Raw genomic sequence first — 20,540 nt, forward strand, 5'->3', positions numbered from 1 at the left:
TAACAAGGTGGCCGCAGATGGAACATTTTGTGGCTCAATCTAATATTTTTTTGCTCACAAGTTAGCATTTCATGGCCTTGATGTCGTATTTTGTGGCTACTAATTCAATTTTTTGGGCACGTCAGGATTTCATTGCCGCATTTTGTGTCCATGATACAGTATTTTGTGGCTATTTTGTTGTTGTTGTGCCTGCCCCACGATAACGTTTCGGCGACGCGCGTTGTCTCTGCAGCCGCCACGTGCCGGGCGGCGAGGCGAAGGGCGGCGAGGGCGTGAAGGACGGCAAGCCGCGCTCGCTGCGCTTCACGTGGAGCATGCGCACCACCAGCTCCATGGAGCCGTGCGACATCCTGCGCGAGATCCGCAAGGTGCTGGACGCCAACAACTGCGACTACGAGCAGCAGGAGAGCTTCCTGCTGCTGTGCGTGCACGGCGACGGCCGCGCCGACAACCTGGTGCAGTGGGAGATGGAGGTGTGCAAGCTGCCGCGACTCTCCCTCAACGGCGTGCGCTTCAAGCGCATCGCGGGCTCCTCCATGGCCTTCAAGAACATTGCCTCCAAGGTGGCCAACGAGTTGAAGCTATGAGGCGGCCGGCCCACAGCTTTGTACAATCATCCGCGTAGCAACTTTCCAAATGTCTCCTTTTATAAGAAACAAAAAAAGAGAGTATGTTATTGATCGTTTTCCTTTTTCGGCAATAATCGCTCACTAATAGCGCCTTCCGGCCACACGTGGGCGACAGAGTGGAGAGTTGATTTGTGTCCTGCTGTGAATGTGGACACAAAAAGAAGAATCATTTCGAGTCTTATTTATTTTCTTCTTTTTCCCCCTCACTCCCCACAATAAGATGAAAATCACCAAGTAGCTTTTTTCCCCCTTGTTGTTTTCCGTGTAAATAATATCTCACAATGCAAATTCTCTGTTTTCTTTTTTGTATTTGAGTTGGAAAAGTACGGAAGTGTATTGCATTCACTTGGGGTAAAAAAAAAAAAAAAAACTTCTCTAATTTTTTGGGGGAGCTTTGTTTATTTTTGAGTATTTTTCTATTCTCTGTATATTTTTTTCAGTTTCATTGAATATTTTTCTGTCATAAAAAAAAATTCCAAAAAACAAGGGGGAAAAAAATCAAGAAAAACAGGAGGAAAAATATTGACTCTTATGTTTTTCTGAATATTTTATTCTGTCATAAAAAAAAATACTCCGAAAAACAGGGGGAAAAAATATTCAGAAAAACAGGAGGAAAAATATTGACTTTCTGTTTTTCTGAATATTTTTTTCTCTTACTGAATATTTTTTTCTGTCACAAAAAAGTCCGAAAAAACATGAAAAGAAAATATTCAAGAAAAACAGGAGGAAAAATATTGACTCTTTTTGTTTTTCTGAATATTTTATTCTGTCATGAAAAAAAATACTCTGAAAAACAGGGGAAAAAATATTCAGAAAAACAGGAAGAAAAATATTGACTTTGTTTATCTGAATATTTTTTTATTTTACTGAATATTTTTTTCTGTCACAAAAAGGTCCAAAAAACATGGAAAAAAATATTCAAGAAAAACAGGATGAAAAATATTCACTTTTTGTTTTTCTGAATTTTTTTTCCTGTAATACAAAAAAATATCCATATCCCGAAAAACGGGGGGAAAAAATTCTGAAAAACGGGAGGAAAAATAGTAAACTTCTGAATATTTTTTTATGACAAAAAAATATTCAGTGAAACAGAAACAAATATTTAAAAAAAAACAGAAAAAAATTACTCAAAAAGATAAAGCTCCCCCCAAAAATTAGTTTGTTTTTTTTCTTTTCCTCAAGTGAATGCAACACACCTCCATAGAAAAGTGAGAGAAATAGAAAAAGAAAAAAAAGTCGAGATGGTTGTGAGCAGCACTTGCGTTGGTAAGGGTCACATGACCCTGACTCCATTAAAAAGTACAAGTAATTCGATTGTCAATGATTTCTGCTTCATTTTATAGGCGAGCAAATAATTGGGATGATGCACTTCAGCCTGACTTGCTAATGCTAATTAGCGCGATACCGCGCTTTTATCCCTCAAAAGAATGGCTATCCATACAAAAACGCTTCAGGAAAGTGTACAGAGGAGCGTCTTAACATTACTCACCGGCATATGAAAAAAAAAAATCAAGTTTTATTGCCATAACTTGATCGTGACTATTTGCTTCTACTCTCAAATATATGGAGGACCAAAACTGCCAAAATTCAAAGTAAATAAATGACTAAAAGTGAAAATAAAAATGAATTAAAAAAATATAATTCGAAAATTATATCCCCCCAAAAAATATAAATGGAAATAAAAAGCAAAAAATATATAAATACATTTGTATTTAATTTTTGAATTATTTTTTGTATCTGTTTTTATTTTTCACTTGTCATTTATTACAAAAATATAATTCAAAAATTAAATACAAATGTATTTATGTATATATATTTTATTTCCATTTGTATTTTTTGGATATAATTTTGAATTATATATTTTATATACATTTTTATTTTCACTTTTAGTCATTTATTTAAAAAATATAATTCAAAAATTAAATATGTATTTATATATTTTGTTCTTATTTCCATTTATATTTTTTGGATATAATTTTCTAAATTTTTTATATCCATTTTTATTACCACTGTCATTTATTTGTTAAAAAAATAAATGTTGTACAAAAAAAAAATGTACAAAATAAATGTGTATATATATATATATATATATAATTCCCATTTGTATTTATATATATATATATATATATATATTAGGGGTGGGAATCTCTGACATGAGGCCGATTCGATATGTATCTCGATACACAGGTTGCGATTCGATTGAAAAACGATTATCTTTCAGAACAGAACGGTTCGATGCGGTTCGATTAAGTTTGGGAACGATACGATTTTCGATTCGATACGATTCATTTCAATATTCAAAACTTATAGTGACATTTGTTGCTTGTAAACATTAATCTTAAAACACCACAAATTTTTACAGTATCTACAAAAATGTCTTCTATATTTTTATATATTGAATCAATTATTTAAATGGACCGCAACAAAGGGCTGGGCGATATGACTGAAAAATGTATCAGGTTAAATATTTATTAGTTGTTATTGAGAGTTATAATTGTTTTTTTTTTTTTTTTTAATTCAAAATAAGGATCAGGAAAAAAAAGGCTGATAATTCAATTAAATATTTAACCTTTAAAAAGACACCAACACAATTAAACAGAATATGTGCACATTGTGAAGTATTTCAGAAACATAAATTTAAGACATGAAATAAACCTACCGTCCAGCCAAAAGAAATATGAAGCCACCTTATGGAACAATAAATCTATCAAACACATTTTAACCACTTAATATATGCAAAAATATTTCCAAAAGTGCATTTCCCTTTTTATCAACAATTTTTGTTTTTAACAATTTTTGTTTTTCTTTTGCCATCACATTCATTTTTGGTTAATGTATGACATCTTTTTTATTTTTTAATCTGAGACACGATGATGACCACTGAATCACTACTGTTTATGTTTTGTTTTTTGGGCTGTCGTTCATTTTGAACGTCTCAGTTCTCCTATCTGCTGCTCATGCTAGTTGTAGACATTGACAGGGAGCCACAAACTGAGAAATTAGATACTTGCAGTGTGCTTTTAGCATAGCTGGTGTGTTGGCTGTGGGACATACCTGTGTCGTTTGAATCCATGCATTGGATTGTCACGGGAGTTATTCTTTTTGGCTCGCGCGCAGTACCAACGCCGGCCCGGGACATACAAGTGCACCGGGAGGACTCGATAGCAATGGGTTAGCTTCTGCTAACTGTTGCATGTTGTCACTCGTTGTGCGCGCGCGCGCCGTGTCGCGAGCACGGCGTTGACGGTCGGCTCCTCCCCAAGGTGCGTAACGTCTTTGGATTATTTTTACAACATCCGGGGAATGAAGCGTCTCTGAGCGCTACTTTGCTAGCTCTCTGTAAACAGGGAAGTAGCTTGAATAGTGATGCTACTGAAATGTAAACAAAACAAGTAGAGCACGGCGCAGAACTCTTGCTATTGTTATGAAAACCATAAAGCCTCACTCGCAACCGATTCACAGCCACGCGATATCCGGTCCACAGCTTTACAAGCGATGTATCTAAGGATTCCCGGCGGATTTTGTATCGGTTGACAAGTCTGCTACCGATACGGTCGTTTAGCTCCCCTTGACGACCGAAGGTTCGGTCGAATCGGTTTTTTGTCCCACCCCTAATATATATATATATAAATACAAATGGGAATTATTTGAAATATTTTTTTTAAAAATCGAATATATATATATATATATACACACGATATATTTTTTTTTTTTTTTTTTTTTTTTTTTTTTTTTTTTAATCCTACTTTTAGTCATTCATTTAATTTGATTTTTGACGGTTTTGGTCCTCCATACTATTTATGGCTACAACTTCACTGTGTATCAGAACGCACAGAACACTGCCCCCAAGTGGCCAAATCGGGTACAACATGAGCAGTGTTGGGAGTACACAAACAAGGACAAAAGGGTATTAAATTAAAATCTGTTTTAGGTCATTTAAAATTGATTCTAATCTGGACTAAATGAGAATCGCTTTTTTTGGCACACCCCTAGAGGTGTCCCAATACTTTTGAACACTTCCTGTCAGCATTCTCATACTTTTGTCCACTTCTTGAGACGTGTCCAAATACTCTTTGGAGTTGTACTCCCCTCCCTACACTTTTTGGATGGAAAAAAAAAAAAAAAGTGTGCAAAAGTAAACACCAGCAGCAGGCATTCCTCAAAGATGAACAAAAGTTTTTCACCTCTGGGAATTCTACATGTTATGTAAAGTGGTGAAATGCAAGTATTGCATCACATGAGAAGTAACAAAAAAAAAAAAAAAAAAAAAAAATCAAAAGTATTGGAACACGCAGTCTAGATGAACGAGTTGCCATTTCGGGAAAAATAAGCATTTGATTCCAAGCTGTGATTAATTGGGAGGCGTGTCCCAATACTTTTGTCCTTTATGGTGCATTTAACAACAGGAGCCAAGACGAGTTTTCTTCAGGAACATTTTATTGCAGAGCCATCATCTTAAATACACACGTGAGGGGCAGCCCGGCGAGCAGAGTGCATTCTGGGACAGCGGAAGGAAGGTGGGCCAAGATTGCGGAAGGTTCCCACGTGGTCGTCATGGTTACTTTTGGGCCGGCACCAGGTCGTCGATGGGCTGGCCTTTCTCCAGCTTCTTCTCCATGTCCACCAGCAGCCTGACGCCATCCACCACCATCTGGACCAGCTCCACCTCCGAGAAACCCAAGCGGTCCGCATTGGAGATGTCGAAGACACCGCCCACTGCCGCCGTGTCCACGCCCCCTGCACATTAAACCAAAAAAAGGTGAGCCACCCTTTCACAGTGGAAAGCAAAGACTCAATTTTTTTTTTTTTTTTAAATGTATATATAAAATTAAAATTAAATATAAAATTACATGTAAAATTTTATTTAAATTTTGTTCAGAGGCCACAATTTAAACATGGGATTTTTTTTGGCGTAGATTTAAAAACAAATTTGCCTATTGATTTATTTTTTAATTCATTCTTTACACTTTCAATATCCAAAACAAGTGGCTAATTTGATTATTATTTTTTAATTTGTTTTAATTTGGAAAGAAAGAAAAAAGGGTAAAAAAAAAAAAAAAAAAAAAGTTCACAATCATGTTGCCCATTTTCAAATTAATATTTGAGTCAATACAATATAATTTTTTTTAATCTGGAGAGGGAAAAGGAAAAAAAAAAAAAGATACTTTTTTTAATCTGGAGAGGAAAAAAAAAGGGTTAAAAAATAAATAAAATTAAAATAACTGTTGAAAACTCACTCATGCCCATTTTCAGATCTAATTTTTGAGCCAAGACTACTATTATTATTATTATTATTATTATTATTATTATTATTATTATTATTGTGATTTACAGCTATTAAATTTCATTTACTTGCCAATTTTATTTGTTTTTAAATTTAAAGCCGATTCTATAACTTAATTTCAAAGGTCAGAATTAAAATACAAACTGAAAAAAATGGCTGCAGGACTAAACATGATTTGAGTATTTTATTAAAAATTAAGCAGATTTTATGAGGTTTGAGTGACCTTTTCAATTTGCTAATTGAAATGCTAAATTTTAATCATTCATGCACCCCATTTTCACTTTCATAAATTAAAAATAAATAAAAAGTTGGAATTTTTTTTTTTGCCCCCCTTTTTAGTGTAATACTGCATTCAATGACTATGGGAAGTCTGACTACTCTGCTCTGACCAAGAAAAGTGCACTGGAACACAGGAGGGTTTGGAAGGGACCAACTGTACCAATTTAATCAGAAGAAGCCATCTTTGTTCTTTATGTTCACCTCGTACACCGAGGTCGGAACTGGAATAAAGTCAGATTTCCCACCTTCCTCGAACGCAGCATTACTTTTGGCCAATCGAAAGTGACGCGGAAGGCTCGGTTCGGCAAACCCACCGGTTCCTCTCTTCTGCAGTCGCAGGCGCTTGAGGACGTCCTCGAACTTGGCGTGCTTGCTCATGTTGGGCAGCTTGACGTGGACGCCAGCGCGAAGACCCGTCCCCAAGTTGGACGGGCACGTCAGCACGTAGCCCAGGTGCTCGTTCCACATGAAGGCGTGGCCGCGATCCTTGAACAGACTCTCGATCTGGAGCGCAAGACGCACAAAGAGAAAAAAAAAAAAAAAAAAAAAAAAAAAAAAAAAGACGCAAACGTCAACAACTTGGATGGCGGCAAAATGTCGTCTACCCACAATAAAAATGAAATCCGCGTTAAATTAAAAGCCACGAAACGAGGCAGCGATAAACGAGGGAACGCTGCGCTTTCATTTGATTTCTCATTTGCGTTTTTCACCTACTTTCATTTTTTTTTTGCCAATGTACGTTCATTCATTTATTTTATTTTTTGCGTTTTTTAACCCACTACTTTCATTCATTTTTATTATTTTTTTATTTTTCCCCCCACTACTTTCATTCATTTTTTTTTTTGCATTTTTCCCTCCACTACTTTCATTTATTTAAATTTTATTTGCGTTTTTTTTTTCACTACTTTCATTTATTAAAAGTTGAGTTGTTTTTTTCCCCCTGCACTACTTCCATTTATTTATTTATTGTTTGCGGGGGGTTTCCCCCACTGTACTCTCATTTATTTATTTTTATTTGCGTTTTTTTTCACTACTTTCATTTATTAAAATTTGAGTTTTTTTTTCCCCCACTACTTTCATTTATTTATTTTTTGTTTGCGGGTTTGTTTGTTTCACTGTACTTTCATTTATTTAAATTTTTTATTTGTATATTTCTTCACTCTACTCTCATTTAATTTTTTTTATTAATGTTTTTTTTTCCCCCCACTGTACTTTCATTTATTTATTTTGCACAACTCATATGTTTTTTGTTAACATTAAATACAATCCGAAAGGGGCTGCGGTGACGTGACACGAGTCCCCCGTTAACCTTTGTGAGTCCGGCGCAGAATCTCTGGAAGACCTCCTTCATGTTGCCCCCCTTCTGCATGGAGATGACCCTCAGGTGGTCCTCCTCATTCACCCACACCAGGAAGGTCTTGTTGTCGTTGTGCCTTCAACGCAAATTCACGTGAGCGATCCTCACCGGACAGAAGAAGAAGAGCGAGATTGTGGAGTTTTCTTCCCTCACCAGATGCCCCTGGCGTCGGGCCAGTCGCGGGCCATTCCGGACGCCAGCAGCAGCGGAGAGACGGGCTTGTCAAACAGGAAGTGGTCGTCGATCAGCTGCTGCTGCTCGCCGTCAGTCATGTTCTTCAGGGCGTAGTACTTCCCCTTCAGGTCGCCGCTCAGGGACGCCAGAGCTGTCGGGATGAAGACGAGTTGTCACAGGTGGCACACTTGGAACCTCACATATTAAGGGTGGGAACCTCACGATAATTGATGTATTGGTCAGGTCATAAATCCACGACAACGCTAAAACTAGTCAAGACATAAACTCATGTTTTTTCAATGAGAAAATAGTTTCTCTTTGTACCATCACTGAAACAATATTCAAACTGGTGTCTTCTTCACAGTGAGTACTTTAAGTGTTTGTTTTTTTAAACAAATATGTATTTATTTAAATACCTTAACTTTCTGAAACACTATTTTTTTTTTTTTTAACATGTCAGTCACATAGTAAATCGTTTCATTTTATAAACCCACAATTTTGTGTAACATTGCAAAAGTAAACAAATAAAATTACTTAAATATTAAATCAATATTTCTCAGAAATTGTGTGCTTCAAAAAGTTGAAACAATGTTAAAACTGAAGCTATTAATACACATTTTTCCATCGAAACTTATGCAAAACAGTCAGTTGCTGGACAGATGAACACGAGTAAAAGTAAGCTGATAAGTCTTCTTCGCCTGAATACTTGCGTCCATTTCCCCGCCACTCTTATGAGGCGCTCCCCCTAGTGGCCCGCAAGGTAATTGCTCAATAAGTCATGAACAACGGAGCCGTTATAGTGGCTGTATATGAACTACAGAAATTGTGTGCTTCAAAAAGTTGAAACATAAAACATGTTTGAAAATGTTAAATTGAAGATAGATATTTTTTCATACAAACGTATGCAAAACCGAGTCCGTTGCTTAACAGATAAACACGAATAAACGTAAGCTGATGAGTCTTCCTCAGCCTGAAGACTTGCGTACATTTCCCCGCCACTATTGAGGCGCTCCCCCTAGTGGCCCGCCAAGTAATTGCTTAATAAGTAATAAACAATGGAGCAGTTATAGTAGCTGAAGCCATCCATTTTCTCAACCGCTTCGTCACACTCCCATTACATACGCCTCTTGTCCAAGTCAACCCGAGTCTAGTTTCATTTTTAAGAGCATCCATTTTAAAATTCAAGGAATGTTTAAATAAATTATCTAAATTCTCTACCAAAAAAAAAAAAAAACGCAACTGAAAGGCTTGGATGGGTGTCGTACCGCCTTCCACCACCAGAGGTCGCACTCCTTCCTTTTTACCTTGGATGGAGAGATCCTCGACAGCTCGGCGTTCACCGCGGCTGCAGTGCGGCGGCAGGCAGAATCCGCGGATGCTTCGGCCGGTTCGCACGCGAGAGCTCAGCACGTAGTTGGGGTCCAAGTCGTCGCCACCCTTTAAAAAAATAAAATAAATAAAAAATAAAAATAAACCTGGGCCGGGCCATCATGTGACTTGGCCTCAAAATGGCGGCTACCGCTACCTGGAGGTGGTCGGCGTTGAGGTCGGTCTTGTGCTTGTCGGAAGGTTTGTAGCCCCCGTGGCGGTCCTGGATGACTGGGTCCAGGAGCTCCTTGAACACCTCGTACGTTTCCTCGTCGCCCGCCACGCAGCCCACCGTCATGATGAACGGGTGACCTGAGCGCACACGTGACGTCACGCACGACAAATGTGATTGGTGCGCACTGATTGTGGTCCCACAAAAAAAAATAAAAAATGTTTGCGCTCACCGGGGTTGTCGACGCCGGTCTGGATGACGTCATCGAGCGTGAAGCCGCTGGGCGTCTTCCTGGCGCGCAGCTTGTCGTACATGTCTGCCGTCAGCACCTTGGCCATGTGGTTGTTGTGCTGGCTCAGGTCGGGGAACTCCTGCTCCGACGAGTAGCGCAGCTTCATCTCGTTGTGAGTGTTCCCGAACGGCATGGCGGCGACCTTGACCCGACGGCGGCGGCAAACATTTATACAATTGAGCAACTGCGACCATTCACCTTAAGGCAATGCCACCTTGCGGCCACTAGAGGGCCCCCAAGAGACATTGAAAAGCATAACAGTCCATCCTGGCTTTAACAGTACAAGTATGGAGGTTCAAAATTGCCAAAATTCAAAAGAAATAAATGACTAAATAAATAGACTAAAAGTGAAATAAAAAAAATTATACATGCATACATACACACACACACCCCCACACACAAAAAGAGCAATATATACACACATTTGTATTTAATTTTCGAACTATATTTTTTATATGAGTTTTTATTTTCACATTTAGTAATTTATTTATTTATTTATTTATTTAAGTAATTTATTCACTTTTAATTTTGCCACTTTTGGTCCTCGATATACAAAATACGGGAAACTAAATATTTGTAAACGCCACAGGGTGGCGGCAAAGCGCAACTCCACTTATTTCAACGTACATCCTTGACGCCAATAAGCCATTAGATGGCAACAAAAGGAGAGAAAAAAATATTGCTTTGACAAACAACGCAGGGGTTCACTGTGCACTAATGTCAAACTTTATTTTTTTTAAACTAACGTGTCTTTAAGATCACACTTTTTTTCTTTTCTTACTAAATTAATCAACCACATTTGTAACCATTTATGCCATCTTGTTCAGGTACGTTTATTCTGTTGTACTATACAATCTGTCGTTTTTGTTTATATGAGTAACTATTTTTTCTTGCATTACAATTTGCATTTTTGTTTAAATAATAAACAAATTGCCATGCAATAAATGCCGAGTTTAGTTTTATTTATTCATTCATTTATTTTGGTAGGCCTCAATGCTTTTCAGTATCCCGCTTTAAGGTTTTCTCTGCTGTGCATATCAAGCCCAATTTGCTCCATCAGCTGATTTCCCCCCATTTTTAGATTCAAGGCCATTCATGAGATTTGCGTAAACAATACTGCAATAAGTCTACCGTGTCCGACAGAAATGGAGTCTCCAAGAATGCAATATTAGTCTCGGAGGTCTGCTGTGCTGTCAATCAATGCAAGTCATTGTGTGTCCGATAATAGGCGTACCACGGCCAACACGCATCATTCCATCATTAAATGCCCTCATTTCGGGAATATTTCTTGCACGTGCATGCATGAAAAGAAAAAAATAATAATAATCCAACTTCTTACCTTTTGTTTGAGGGTGTGAGGCTGTTTACTACAACTACTAGCCGGGACGGATACGAAGATCCCTATTTTTTTTCCCCTGCAAAAGAGCCCAAAAAGAAGCAGCACTGTATCCAACAACAAGCTGCCCTCTCTCTTCTCCTCGGCGTCCGCGAAGAGACACCAGCTGACCTCATCATTTATAGCCACCCCCCTGCTCCAAGCCCATTGGACGATGCTCGCTTCATTCGCACCGTTTCTGACGCTGATTGGACGCCTTCTCCTCGCCTGTTTTATTATTATTTTTTTATGATGATTATTCTGCACAGTTTTGAGTCATAAAATACAGTGACAGGTGGATTTTTTTTCAAGCACGGAAGTCATTGTTTTAAAATAAATTCATAAAAATGGATTTTGGGTCAGGAGATGGATGAAGGAACGTCACGAATAAAGATTCTTTTGTACTTAAAAAAAAAAAAAAATCCTTGATGGCTTCACAAATATAAAACTCAGTTTTAAACAAAACATGCAATATCTTTTTTTTTAAGTCACAAATTGCCATTTAATCCAAACTGTTTTTGAAACATTAATAAATTACTCTTTATTGTTTATTAGATCTTATATCCATCCATCCATTTTCTTGACCGCTTATTCCTCACAAGGGTCGCGGGGGGTGCTGGCGCCTATCTCAGCTGGCTCTGGGCAGGAGGCGTGGGACACCCTGGACTGGTTGCCAGCCAATCGCAGGGCTAGATCTTATATTTTACCTGAAATGCGTTCATTGGCATTGTACAGCTTTATTGATTTTATTTATTTATTTATTTTTACCGTGAAATCGTAAAAAAACCCACAAACTTAGCTATTATTTAAGATGTAATGAATGTCAACAAGTGGTCAAGTGTTCGCTAAAAGTTTATATTTTTTTGTTCGTTTTTGGACGTGGTAAGAAAAAAAAGAAAGAAAAGAAATTAACTAGATCTATACATAAAAAAAAAATATATCTATAAATCCACTTGCCCGTTCTCTTTGAAAACGTAGATCTACAAATCACCTTTACTAATGCTTTCAGTGCATCTTGACCACTGCGAGAAATATATTGATCTACGAAACGCACCCACTTCCGCTTCATTTCGCTCAACTTCCTGTGAGCTCACCGGCACGTGCGGCTACCCACGGGCTACATTTTCTTCATTGTAATGGTGACGGAAAAGGTTATTTTTTTTAAGGTTAGCATTCTTTGCGCGGCACTAAACAGTAAGCCCAGCAGTTGACGTGGTAAGTCCAGTCCTCGAAGTTTGTTGCTTTTCTATTCGGTCTCTGTAGTTTGTTAGCCAGTCAAGCTAATGTTATCACGGAAGTCTTCCGCGCATGCTCGTAAGCTAACTTTCACTTTTCTGTCCCATAAACACACTTTTCCTTATTTAAAAAAAATGGTTATCACTGGTTTATGTTAATTTCCAAAACGCTCCCAAATATGTGTGTGTACAGTAATGCTAATCGACTTAGCTTACGTTTCAGCTGAAGTTGGCTTCAAATGTGCTTGAATGTGACAAAAAGTTTTCTACAAGTGTTGTATTGTTGCCTGTAATGTGTGCACGTTTGAGTGAAAAGCAGCGTGATCTTATCAGTTTTACCCAAGGACACATCAAGATAGTACGCACCACCTAACCTAATAATTGACATTATCACATAGGTGACGTCATTCCGCCTGTTTGACCATCTTGTGCAAAGTTGGCATAAAAAAAAAAGTCAATTTTTTCATAAACATCACATAACATTTTGTCTTGAACGGAACTAAATGTGCTTCATTTCATGTTGCCATTAACATGGAAGACAATTTATTTAGTAATAATTTAACGAGCGTTTCTTAAACTTAATGAACATAAATCATTTATCGTAAATGTGAATGACAAATTAGAGCTTTATAAACGTAAAATTGTAAATATTAAGGAACATTTTGTCTTGAATGCACCTAATTATGTTTTTTCCATAAATGTCAAACACAATTCCTTAATGAGGCTGATGTATGGAATGACATCAACGAAGCTCCAATTTCCATTTCTATAAGTAAACATCATAATGGTCGTACGTTTTTCCTTTTCTGCCAGTTTTTGTGGAGCGCCATGAGCTTCGTGGAGTACTCGGAGGAGATCCGCGAGGGCGATGTGGTCATCGTGTACCTGGGCCACGAGTCCACTATGGCGGTGAAGGTGCGCGGCGGCGGGCAGACGCAGACGCGCTACGGCGCCATCCGCCACTCGGCCGACCTGATCGGGAAGCGCTACGGCGCCAAGGTGACGTGCAGCAAAGGCGGCTGGGTGCACGTGCTGCACCCCACGCCCGAGCTGTGGACCGTCACGCTGCCGCACCGCACGCAGATCCTCTACACCACCGACATCGCCACCGTCACGCTCATGCTGGAACTCAAGCCGGGATCCGTCGTCTGCGAGTCGGGTGAGAACACGCACCCGCGTGCGCATGCCTTCCACACACACAAATACAAAACCATTTAAAAATAAATATATATATATATATATTGTCATTTGGCGTAGGGCTATGTCAGAGGTCAGCAACCTTTACTGTTAAAAGAGCAATTTTAGAAAAAAATCTGGAGTCGCAAAAATTGAACATTTTGCTGAACAAAACAGTGTGTTTGTGTTATTGTTAGTTAATATTTTTTTTGTAATTTTTCAGACTTGGTTTTCCATACATTTTTAGACTTTTCAGCCTTTCTGTCAAATGTCTTCCTTTTTTTTTTTGCAATGTTAATACAATTTTAATTTTAAACTCCCTGACATGTTTGGCCATTTTGTGGCATTTTATGGTATTTTTTTGGATTTCTTCTTTCATTTTAAACATTTTATTGCTATTTTTTTTTTTTTACATTTTCTTTTCTGCCTTATTGTTTTTGTTTTTTTTGTCATTAATTTTTTGGATTTCTTCTTTCGCTGTAGAAATTTAATAGCTTTTTTTTTTTTTTTTTAACATTTTCTTTTCTGCTTTTTTGTGCAATTTTGTGTATATTTTATGGTAATTTTAGAATTTCCTTTTGGGACATTTATATAGTTATTTTTGAACTTTTTTTCTGCTTTTTTTTTTTAAATAAAATTTCTGACTTATGTGACAATTCCAAAGACATTAATTTTCTGCCTTTCTTCTTTTGTTTTGGGGTATTTTATGGTTACTTTTTGAACATTTTTCTTTTCTTCCTTTTTTATTAAATTATCTGATATTTTGGCAATATCGTGACCATTTTAATTGGTAATTTTCTGCTTTTCCTCTTCTTTTTTTGGACATTTTCTGGTCACTTTTTGGACATTTTTGGGTGCTGTAATTTTTAAAACGCACAAAAAGAAAGGTAGATACCTTTCTTTTTCTGACAACTTAATAAAAAAAAAGTGGATATATATGGTCATATTTTTTGTAATATTTAATTATCAAAGAAAATATTTCATATACACAATACAAATAAATATATAAAAAATGAAATAATTTACATTAATTTTAGTAGAAAAATTTATTTCTACTTTTTTTTTTCAGGGTGCAATCACTTTCCATACTGTTTATGGTAAAAAATAAAAAAATATTGTCTTTAACTAAGCCAATTTTGTGTTCATAAATGTCAGCCTTTTTTGAATGTTTAATTATTTTTTTATCTAAAGAATATTTTACTTAAACAATATTTCATATATACAATGAAAATAAATATGTAAAAAAAAAAATCATTTCTAATTTTAGTAGAAAAAATAATTTATCTTATTTATAAAGCAATTTAAAAAAAGCATCACTGTATACAAAGTGCTATACATGGAACAGAAATCGGTCATTTAAAATTATTATTTATTGCATTTTCTTAAAAAAGGCAAAAGCCTTGCCAGTATGGCAATGCAATTAATCGAAATTTAATTTCAATTCTAATTACTCAACAGCCACGAAAGTGGCATAATTAGTTAGCAATTAAATGAACAAAAAAAAAACATTAATACTAATGTTGAGTTGTTTTTAAATGTATATATTTGCACCTTTTTTTTTTAAGTTTAAAATGACTAATTTAATAAATCTTGTTTGGTCCAAAAGGAACTTCTATTAATTATAGTGTTTGAAATTTGTTTGTCTTAATATTTTTTTTTTTACATGCTTAAACATTTTCTTGTTTTAATTTTGTGCCAGAAAAAACAACTGACAAATTTTCCACAATTTTTGTGCTGTAACCTTCAATTTTGTTGATTCCTGGTTAATTCCCATGGAAAGTTTCCAATTTTGAAAATTCCCAGAATTCCTCCCAGCAACCAGTCAGTCATGTGAAGAAATACGAAAATAACTAAATTGTATATATATATTTTTTCTAGGAAATGACAAGTGTGTTTTGTAATTGCTTTACAGGCACGGGCAGCGGCTCGCTCTCCCACGCCATTTTGCGCAGCATCGCGCCGACGGGCCACCTGCACACGGTGGAGTTCCACCAGCAGCGCGCCCAAAAGGCTCAGGAGGAGTTTGCGGAGCACGGCGTGGCCCACCTGGTCACCGTCACCAACGCCGACGTCTGCAAGGACGGGTTCGGCGTGACGGGCGTGGCCGACGCCGTCTTCCTGGACATCCCTAGGCCCTGGGAGGCCGTGGCACATGCCAAGGCCGCGCTCAAATCGCACGGTGAGCAAAAACGGGATGTGGAATGTTGGCGACCGGTCGCCGGGCGACGGTTGGCTGTTTGTCTTAGCTGTCGAGCGGATGTGTGAGAGGATCCTGCTAAGGTCATAGCGAGGTCTGTTGAACAAAAAAGATGCTCAACAGGTTAGCGTTGACGTTAAGTCAATGAGACAAACAAATACGTTTTTGTTCATGCTGAAGGCGCTTTAGTCAAACATAACGGACCATTTTGTCAAAACCGAGACACTCTTTTGGTTGTCAAGTTTTGTCCTTGGCAGAACTGACTTTTCTCTTTTTTTTTTTTTTTTTTTAAAGGCACAGCAACATGAAAAATCAACCTTGTGTAGCTTTTAGCTGTGTTAAAATGCTAATTCCTCACCAAAAACATGACGGAAGTGCTGTGCCAAAGTGCTAAGACAATTGGCCATGTTAAAATCCCAGAAAAGATTCTGACTGACACTTGTGTGAACTATAAGTAAAACATTTGCACTATTGAACCTAACCAAATGAATCGTATAGTGGTTAGTGTGCTCGCTCTGTAAGCAGCAAGTCCCTGGTTCGAAACAAGCTCAGGCTTGTTTGTTTTTGTTTTTTTTTCCTCCTTTCCTCGCTCTTCTGGCAAGGAGCCATTTTATTTCAAATGTTTATTGAAGAATTGATGGCTTGCATTCAGAGGAGTGCTCCAACAGCAGACGGGGGCGTGGCAATCACACGGGGAGAGGCGGGGTTTTGCTGAAGCGGGCGTTTTACTTCCGCGTTAGAAAACTAACCAGCAAAACACCTAATAGTTCATAAAAAATGACATCGCCATGGTATCAAAGTAGTGTAATCCCTTTAATGAAGTCACTTTAGTCAGTTTTAGGCAAATATATATATATATATATATATATATATATATATATATATATTTTTTTTTTTTTTTAAATGTTCAATAAAATAAAAAAAATTAAAAAATCTGTGTTTCTCTCCTAAAGCTGCTCCCCCCGCGACCCGACCTCGGATAAGCAGTAGAAGATGGATGGATGGATGGATGGATAAATGTTCAAGAGAAGTTGATGGAACCAATTTACTCGTTTTTGTGAACATATGTAGCAGTTGACAAACCTGACGTGCGTGAAACTAACGTACGCGTTTCCGTTAACACTGAAGAGGCTTCGGTTTATTATTATTATTATTATTATTATTATTATTATTATTATTATCCTTATTTTAAGACAATTTTCATGGGGGGAAAAAAAACAACGTTTGCTTTTAGGGGTGTTAAAAAAAAATCGATTGGGCAATATATTGCGATATTACAACGCGCAATTCTCAAATCAATTTTTAAACATCCATTCCTTTAGGGTTAGTGGTCACACCTTAAGCATGGAAGAATATTATATTCGTGGAACATGAAGCCTTAATATTTATTTTAATGCTTTTCAAACGGGAAACACATTACAACCTGCTTGACTCAATGAAAATTTTTAAGTTAATTTTAAAGTGAATATTTTTTCCAGAATGAATTTGATACCTTCATTGTTTTTCATGTACAATTAATACCTTTTAACAAGTTAATTTTTTTAACAGATTTTTTGTTCTCATCAGACAATTTTTGTTGTCGATTAAGCTAAACTACACGTTTTTTGGCTAACGTGGAAGACTCTTTAATTGTAAACAACACAATTGTATTTTGCTAACACTGAAGACAACCAACGAATCTTTGATGCGTCGTCATAATTTTGTCTTTTGTTGTTGTTGTTGTTGTAAATATCAAAACCACTAGTCCTCAATTTAATGTGCATCTTTTTCATAAACAATTCAGTTATAAATGAGTTTGTCCATCTTTTGAAAAACACAGCAAATGATTCAGTTTTCTGTGACTGTGACGTTAATTTTATCTTGAAGGAAGCCAACATTTGCACACAAAAGTTGTACATCACGTAAACATGAAGATGAGAACAAATGCAGCGGACGAGATGCTCTCCACTCGGACTCCCTTTTATGGGCGTGCGGCTTCACGTTCACGTTCACGCACGCGCGCACGTATGCCGAAGTGTTGCATGTCCATAGAGGGCCATGCAGCATGCCGCTCGGTCACGACGACTCTGGAATTTCACTAGCGTCCCAAAATCACAACAACAAACCAAATCCATATTTTTCGTCATCACTTCTATTGATTTAAATGTTAGATTTTTTTTTTAATTTTAATTTGCAGCTGTTGCATAAAAGTTGTTCTCTCATCAGTCTTTCCTCTCGCTTGTAATTCTCGGCGTGTTTTTTGGCGAGCCGCCCAACTTCCTTGTTTAGAATAAAGCTGCTCTCCATCAGGTCCTTGACATCACCCCCCCCCCCCCCCCCGCAACCCCCCCCTCCCTCCCCCTCTCCATTTTGCAATCCTCCCACAATAACCCCCCATTCCATTACCCAAGCGCATAAAACAAATAAGAGCTCAACAATGCGTCCAGGTTGCTGTTGATTGGTTGCCGGGTTGAACTTGTTCTAATCATTCAGCCCTCCCCCTCCCTCCATGTTTGCTGCCCCTGGTTGCCACGGAGACCTTCTACTTTATGGCCGCCTCACCCCAATCGCCTCCTGGCTATCTGGACCTCTCCCCAGGGAGAAACACAGCACTGCTAAGGCAAAAGGAAACATGGCCGACGCCGCCGTTTCGCTGCCCCCTGCAGGCCACCAATGCAATGTTGCTACTTTCTTAGCTTCTGCCATGATGATAAATGCTGTTGGGGTTATGTTCCTGACCACTTCTATAATAATAATAATAATAATAATAATAAAACTACTACTACTACTACTACTACTGATGATGATAATAAATGATGCTAATAATAACCATCCATCCATTTTCTTGACCGCTTACTCCTCACAAGGGTCGCGGGGAGCGCTGGAGCCTATCCTAGCCAGCTTTGGCCAGTAGGCGGGGGGACACCCTGAACTGGTTAAAATAAAATAAAAAAAAATATATATATAAAATTATAATTATATTAAAATTATTAAAAAAATAATGAATTAATAAATAATTTAATATATGTAATTTAATAAATTAAATAAACATTTTATAAAAATATAATTATTAAAAAAATATATGAAAAATTATCTGAAAATATTAAAATTGTTAAAACAAATCAAGGTTGTTACTACTTACTTTCTTATTTAAATGAATTTTAAATATGATATATCGCACTGAGTATTTTAAATAATAAAAAATATTTAAAATTAGAAAGGAGATATACCACTGAAGTTGAATGTTGCAAAATATTTGCCTATTTTTTTAAATTGAAATATAGAAAAGTTAAATATTATAAGATTAGTTTAACAATGCTAACTTTCACCTCCATTTTAATGCTGGCCAATTCTGATTATTTTTTTGGAAACCGGAATGGCCGATGAATTTTATGTTCCCGACGGCTACGCCAACAGCGTCCACCATTTTGTGTTAAGGTCCACGTTGTTGTTTTGCCGACAGGAGGTCGCGTGTGTTCGTTCTCCCCGTGTATGGAGCAAGTGCAGAAGACGTGCGAGGCTCTGCTGGCGCACCACTTTGAGGAAATCGACACGTTGGAGGTGGTGCTGAGGGTTCATGAGGTTCGCACCGTCTCCATGCCGCTGGCCGACTTCGGGCCCGAGGCCGCGCCCGCCCCGGAGGCCCCGCCCCTTCCCGCCGCCGTCACCTTGAAGACCACCACGCTGCCCCGCGAGATGGCCGCCCACACCGGGTACCTTACGTTCGCCACCAAACCCAGAACACCCGCGCTTTGAGCACCATTCATATGACATCATTTCACTTCCCTTTTTTTTTTGGTTTTTAGAAATATTTGGTTGCTTGCATCAAGCTTATGTGGTTAATCACCACATTTTTTTTATGTAAATTACTTTAATAAACTTTAAACATAGTGGGGAAAACTTATCGTCTTCATTGTACTGTATTAATGAATGGAAATCAGCACACATCTGACAAAAGGCCACATTTTGAAATATATCACTTATTTTCAATTCAAAATATCGATTTTAAGAAGTTATTACAAGATCTTACTTTATTATTATTATTATTAAAACTCATCACACATTAGACAAAAGTCAAAATTTCAAAATGTCACTTTTTTTCCCCATTCAAAATATAGATTTTTAGAGTTTATTACAAGATCCTACTTTATTATTATTATTATTATTATTATTATTACTACTACTATTAAAAATCAGCACACATCAGACAAAAATAAAAAAAATTAAATATCAGCACACATCAAAGTCCAAATTTTGAAATATATAACTTTTTTCCAATTCAAAATATAGCTTTTAAAAGGTTATTACAAGATCTTACCATTATTATTGTTATTATTGTTATTATTATTATTATTGTTGTTTTAAAATTGTTAAAACAAATGTCATGTCACACTTTTTTTTAAGTGTTACATGTACTGTAATGCAGATTTTTTTTTTTTTATGAAAAAAGTTAAAGCAAGAAAAGTTTAATTTTTTTAAAATTGTAAACTTATTGCATTTTATTTGGGGAGAGTTTCAAGTTAAATGTCCAAAAGATATTGGCTATTTTTCCAAAAAAAAAAAAAAAAAAAAAAAAGTAAAACGGAAATGCCTGACAATACCACACATTTTTAATGTAGTATTTAAATGAATTTTGACTGTTCTGCTATATCACACTGTATTGTAAATAACAAAAAAATTACAATTGTAAAGATATCACACTAAGAATGTTGCAATATTATTAGATATTAGATACTATTAGATATTTTTTTCATTTAAATATAGAAAAGTGAAATATTACCAGATATACCACATTTAACACAAAATGTGACTACATTTTGACTGTTTGAAAGTATCCCAGTAATACTTGTGGGTCTTCTCCCAACGTTAAAAGTCTGTTGATTGATTTGCAGCTGGTTGCTCGCGCTGGCGTTTACGAGCGTCTGTCGCCGTTTCCCATAAAAGGAAACCAAACGCGTCGTTCCTTTCGCGCTTTGTTTTCTGGTGTCCTCGCCAGGAAGCACGACGCGACCTCGTCGGTCAG

General features: G+C 37.0%; 3 protein-coding genes across 15 annotated transcripts in view; 2 read left to right on the forward strand and 1 right to left on the reverse strand.

Annotated features, from left to right (window-relative positions):
* The window catches only part of mark3a (MAP/microtubule affinity-regulating kinase 3a), a 39,032-nt gene extending 37,094 nt beyond the window's left edge, over nucleotides 1-1,938 (forward strand). For all 13 annotated transcript variants that reach the window (XM_077538355.1, XM_077538360.1, XM_077538356.1 and 10 more), the window contains one exon: nucleotides 233-1,938. In XM_077538355.1, the coding sequence (XP_077394481.1) occupies nucleotides 233-587 (355 nt within the window). In that variant the 3' untranslated portion in view covers nucleotides 588-1,938. The remainder of the gene's footprint in view (nucleotides 1-232) is intronic.
* A 3,110-nt stretch (nucleotides 1,939-5,048) lies between these two features.
* ckba (creatine kinase, brain a) lies at nucleotides 5,049-11,063 on the reverse strand. The gene is made up of 8 exons (XM_077538745.1): nucleotides 10,895-11,063; nucleotides 9,496-9,697; nucleotides 9,249-9,403; nucleotides 9,028-9,160; nucleotides 7,703-7,874; nucleotides 7,502-7,625; nucleotides 6,507-6,696; nucleotides 5,049-5,366 (listed from the first exon to the last, which is right to left on the reverse strand). The coding sequence occupies exons 2-8, from the start codon at nucleotides 9,686-9,688 to the stop codon at nucleotides 5,188-5,190; spliced, it is 1,146 nt and encodes a 381-aa protein (XP_077394871.1). The 5' UTR covers nucleotides 9,689-9,697; nucleotides 10,895-11,063; the 3' UTR covers nucleotides 5,049-5,187.
* Nucleotides 11,064-11,979: 916 nt separating this feature from the next.
* trmt61a (tRNA methyltransferase 61A) lies at nucleotides 11,980-19,417 on the forward strand. Its single transcript, XM_077538923.1, has 4 exons — nucleotides 11,980-12,145; nucleotides 12,979-13,324; nucleotides 15,254-15,520; nucleotides 18,981-19,417. The coding sequence occupies exons 2-4, from the start codon at nucleotides 12,994-12,996 to the stop codon at nucleotides 19,271-19,273; spliced, it is 891 nt and encodes a 296-aa protein (XP_077395049.1). The 5' UTR covers nucleotides 11,980-12,145; nucleotides 12,979-12,993; the 3' UTR covers nucleotides 19,274-19,417.
* Nucleotides 19,418-20,540: the final 1,123 nt, after the last annotated feature.

This window comes from Festucalex cinctus, chromosome 12, assembly GCF_051991245.1.
Source record: "Festucalex cinctus isolate MCC-2025b chromosome 12, RoL_Fcin_1.0, whole genome shotgun sequence".
NCBI classification, from domain to species: domain Eukaryota; kingdom Metazoa; phylum Chordata; class Actinopteri; order Syngnathiformes; family Syngnathidae; genus Festucalex; species Festucalex cinctus.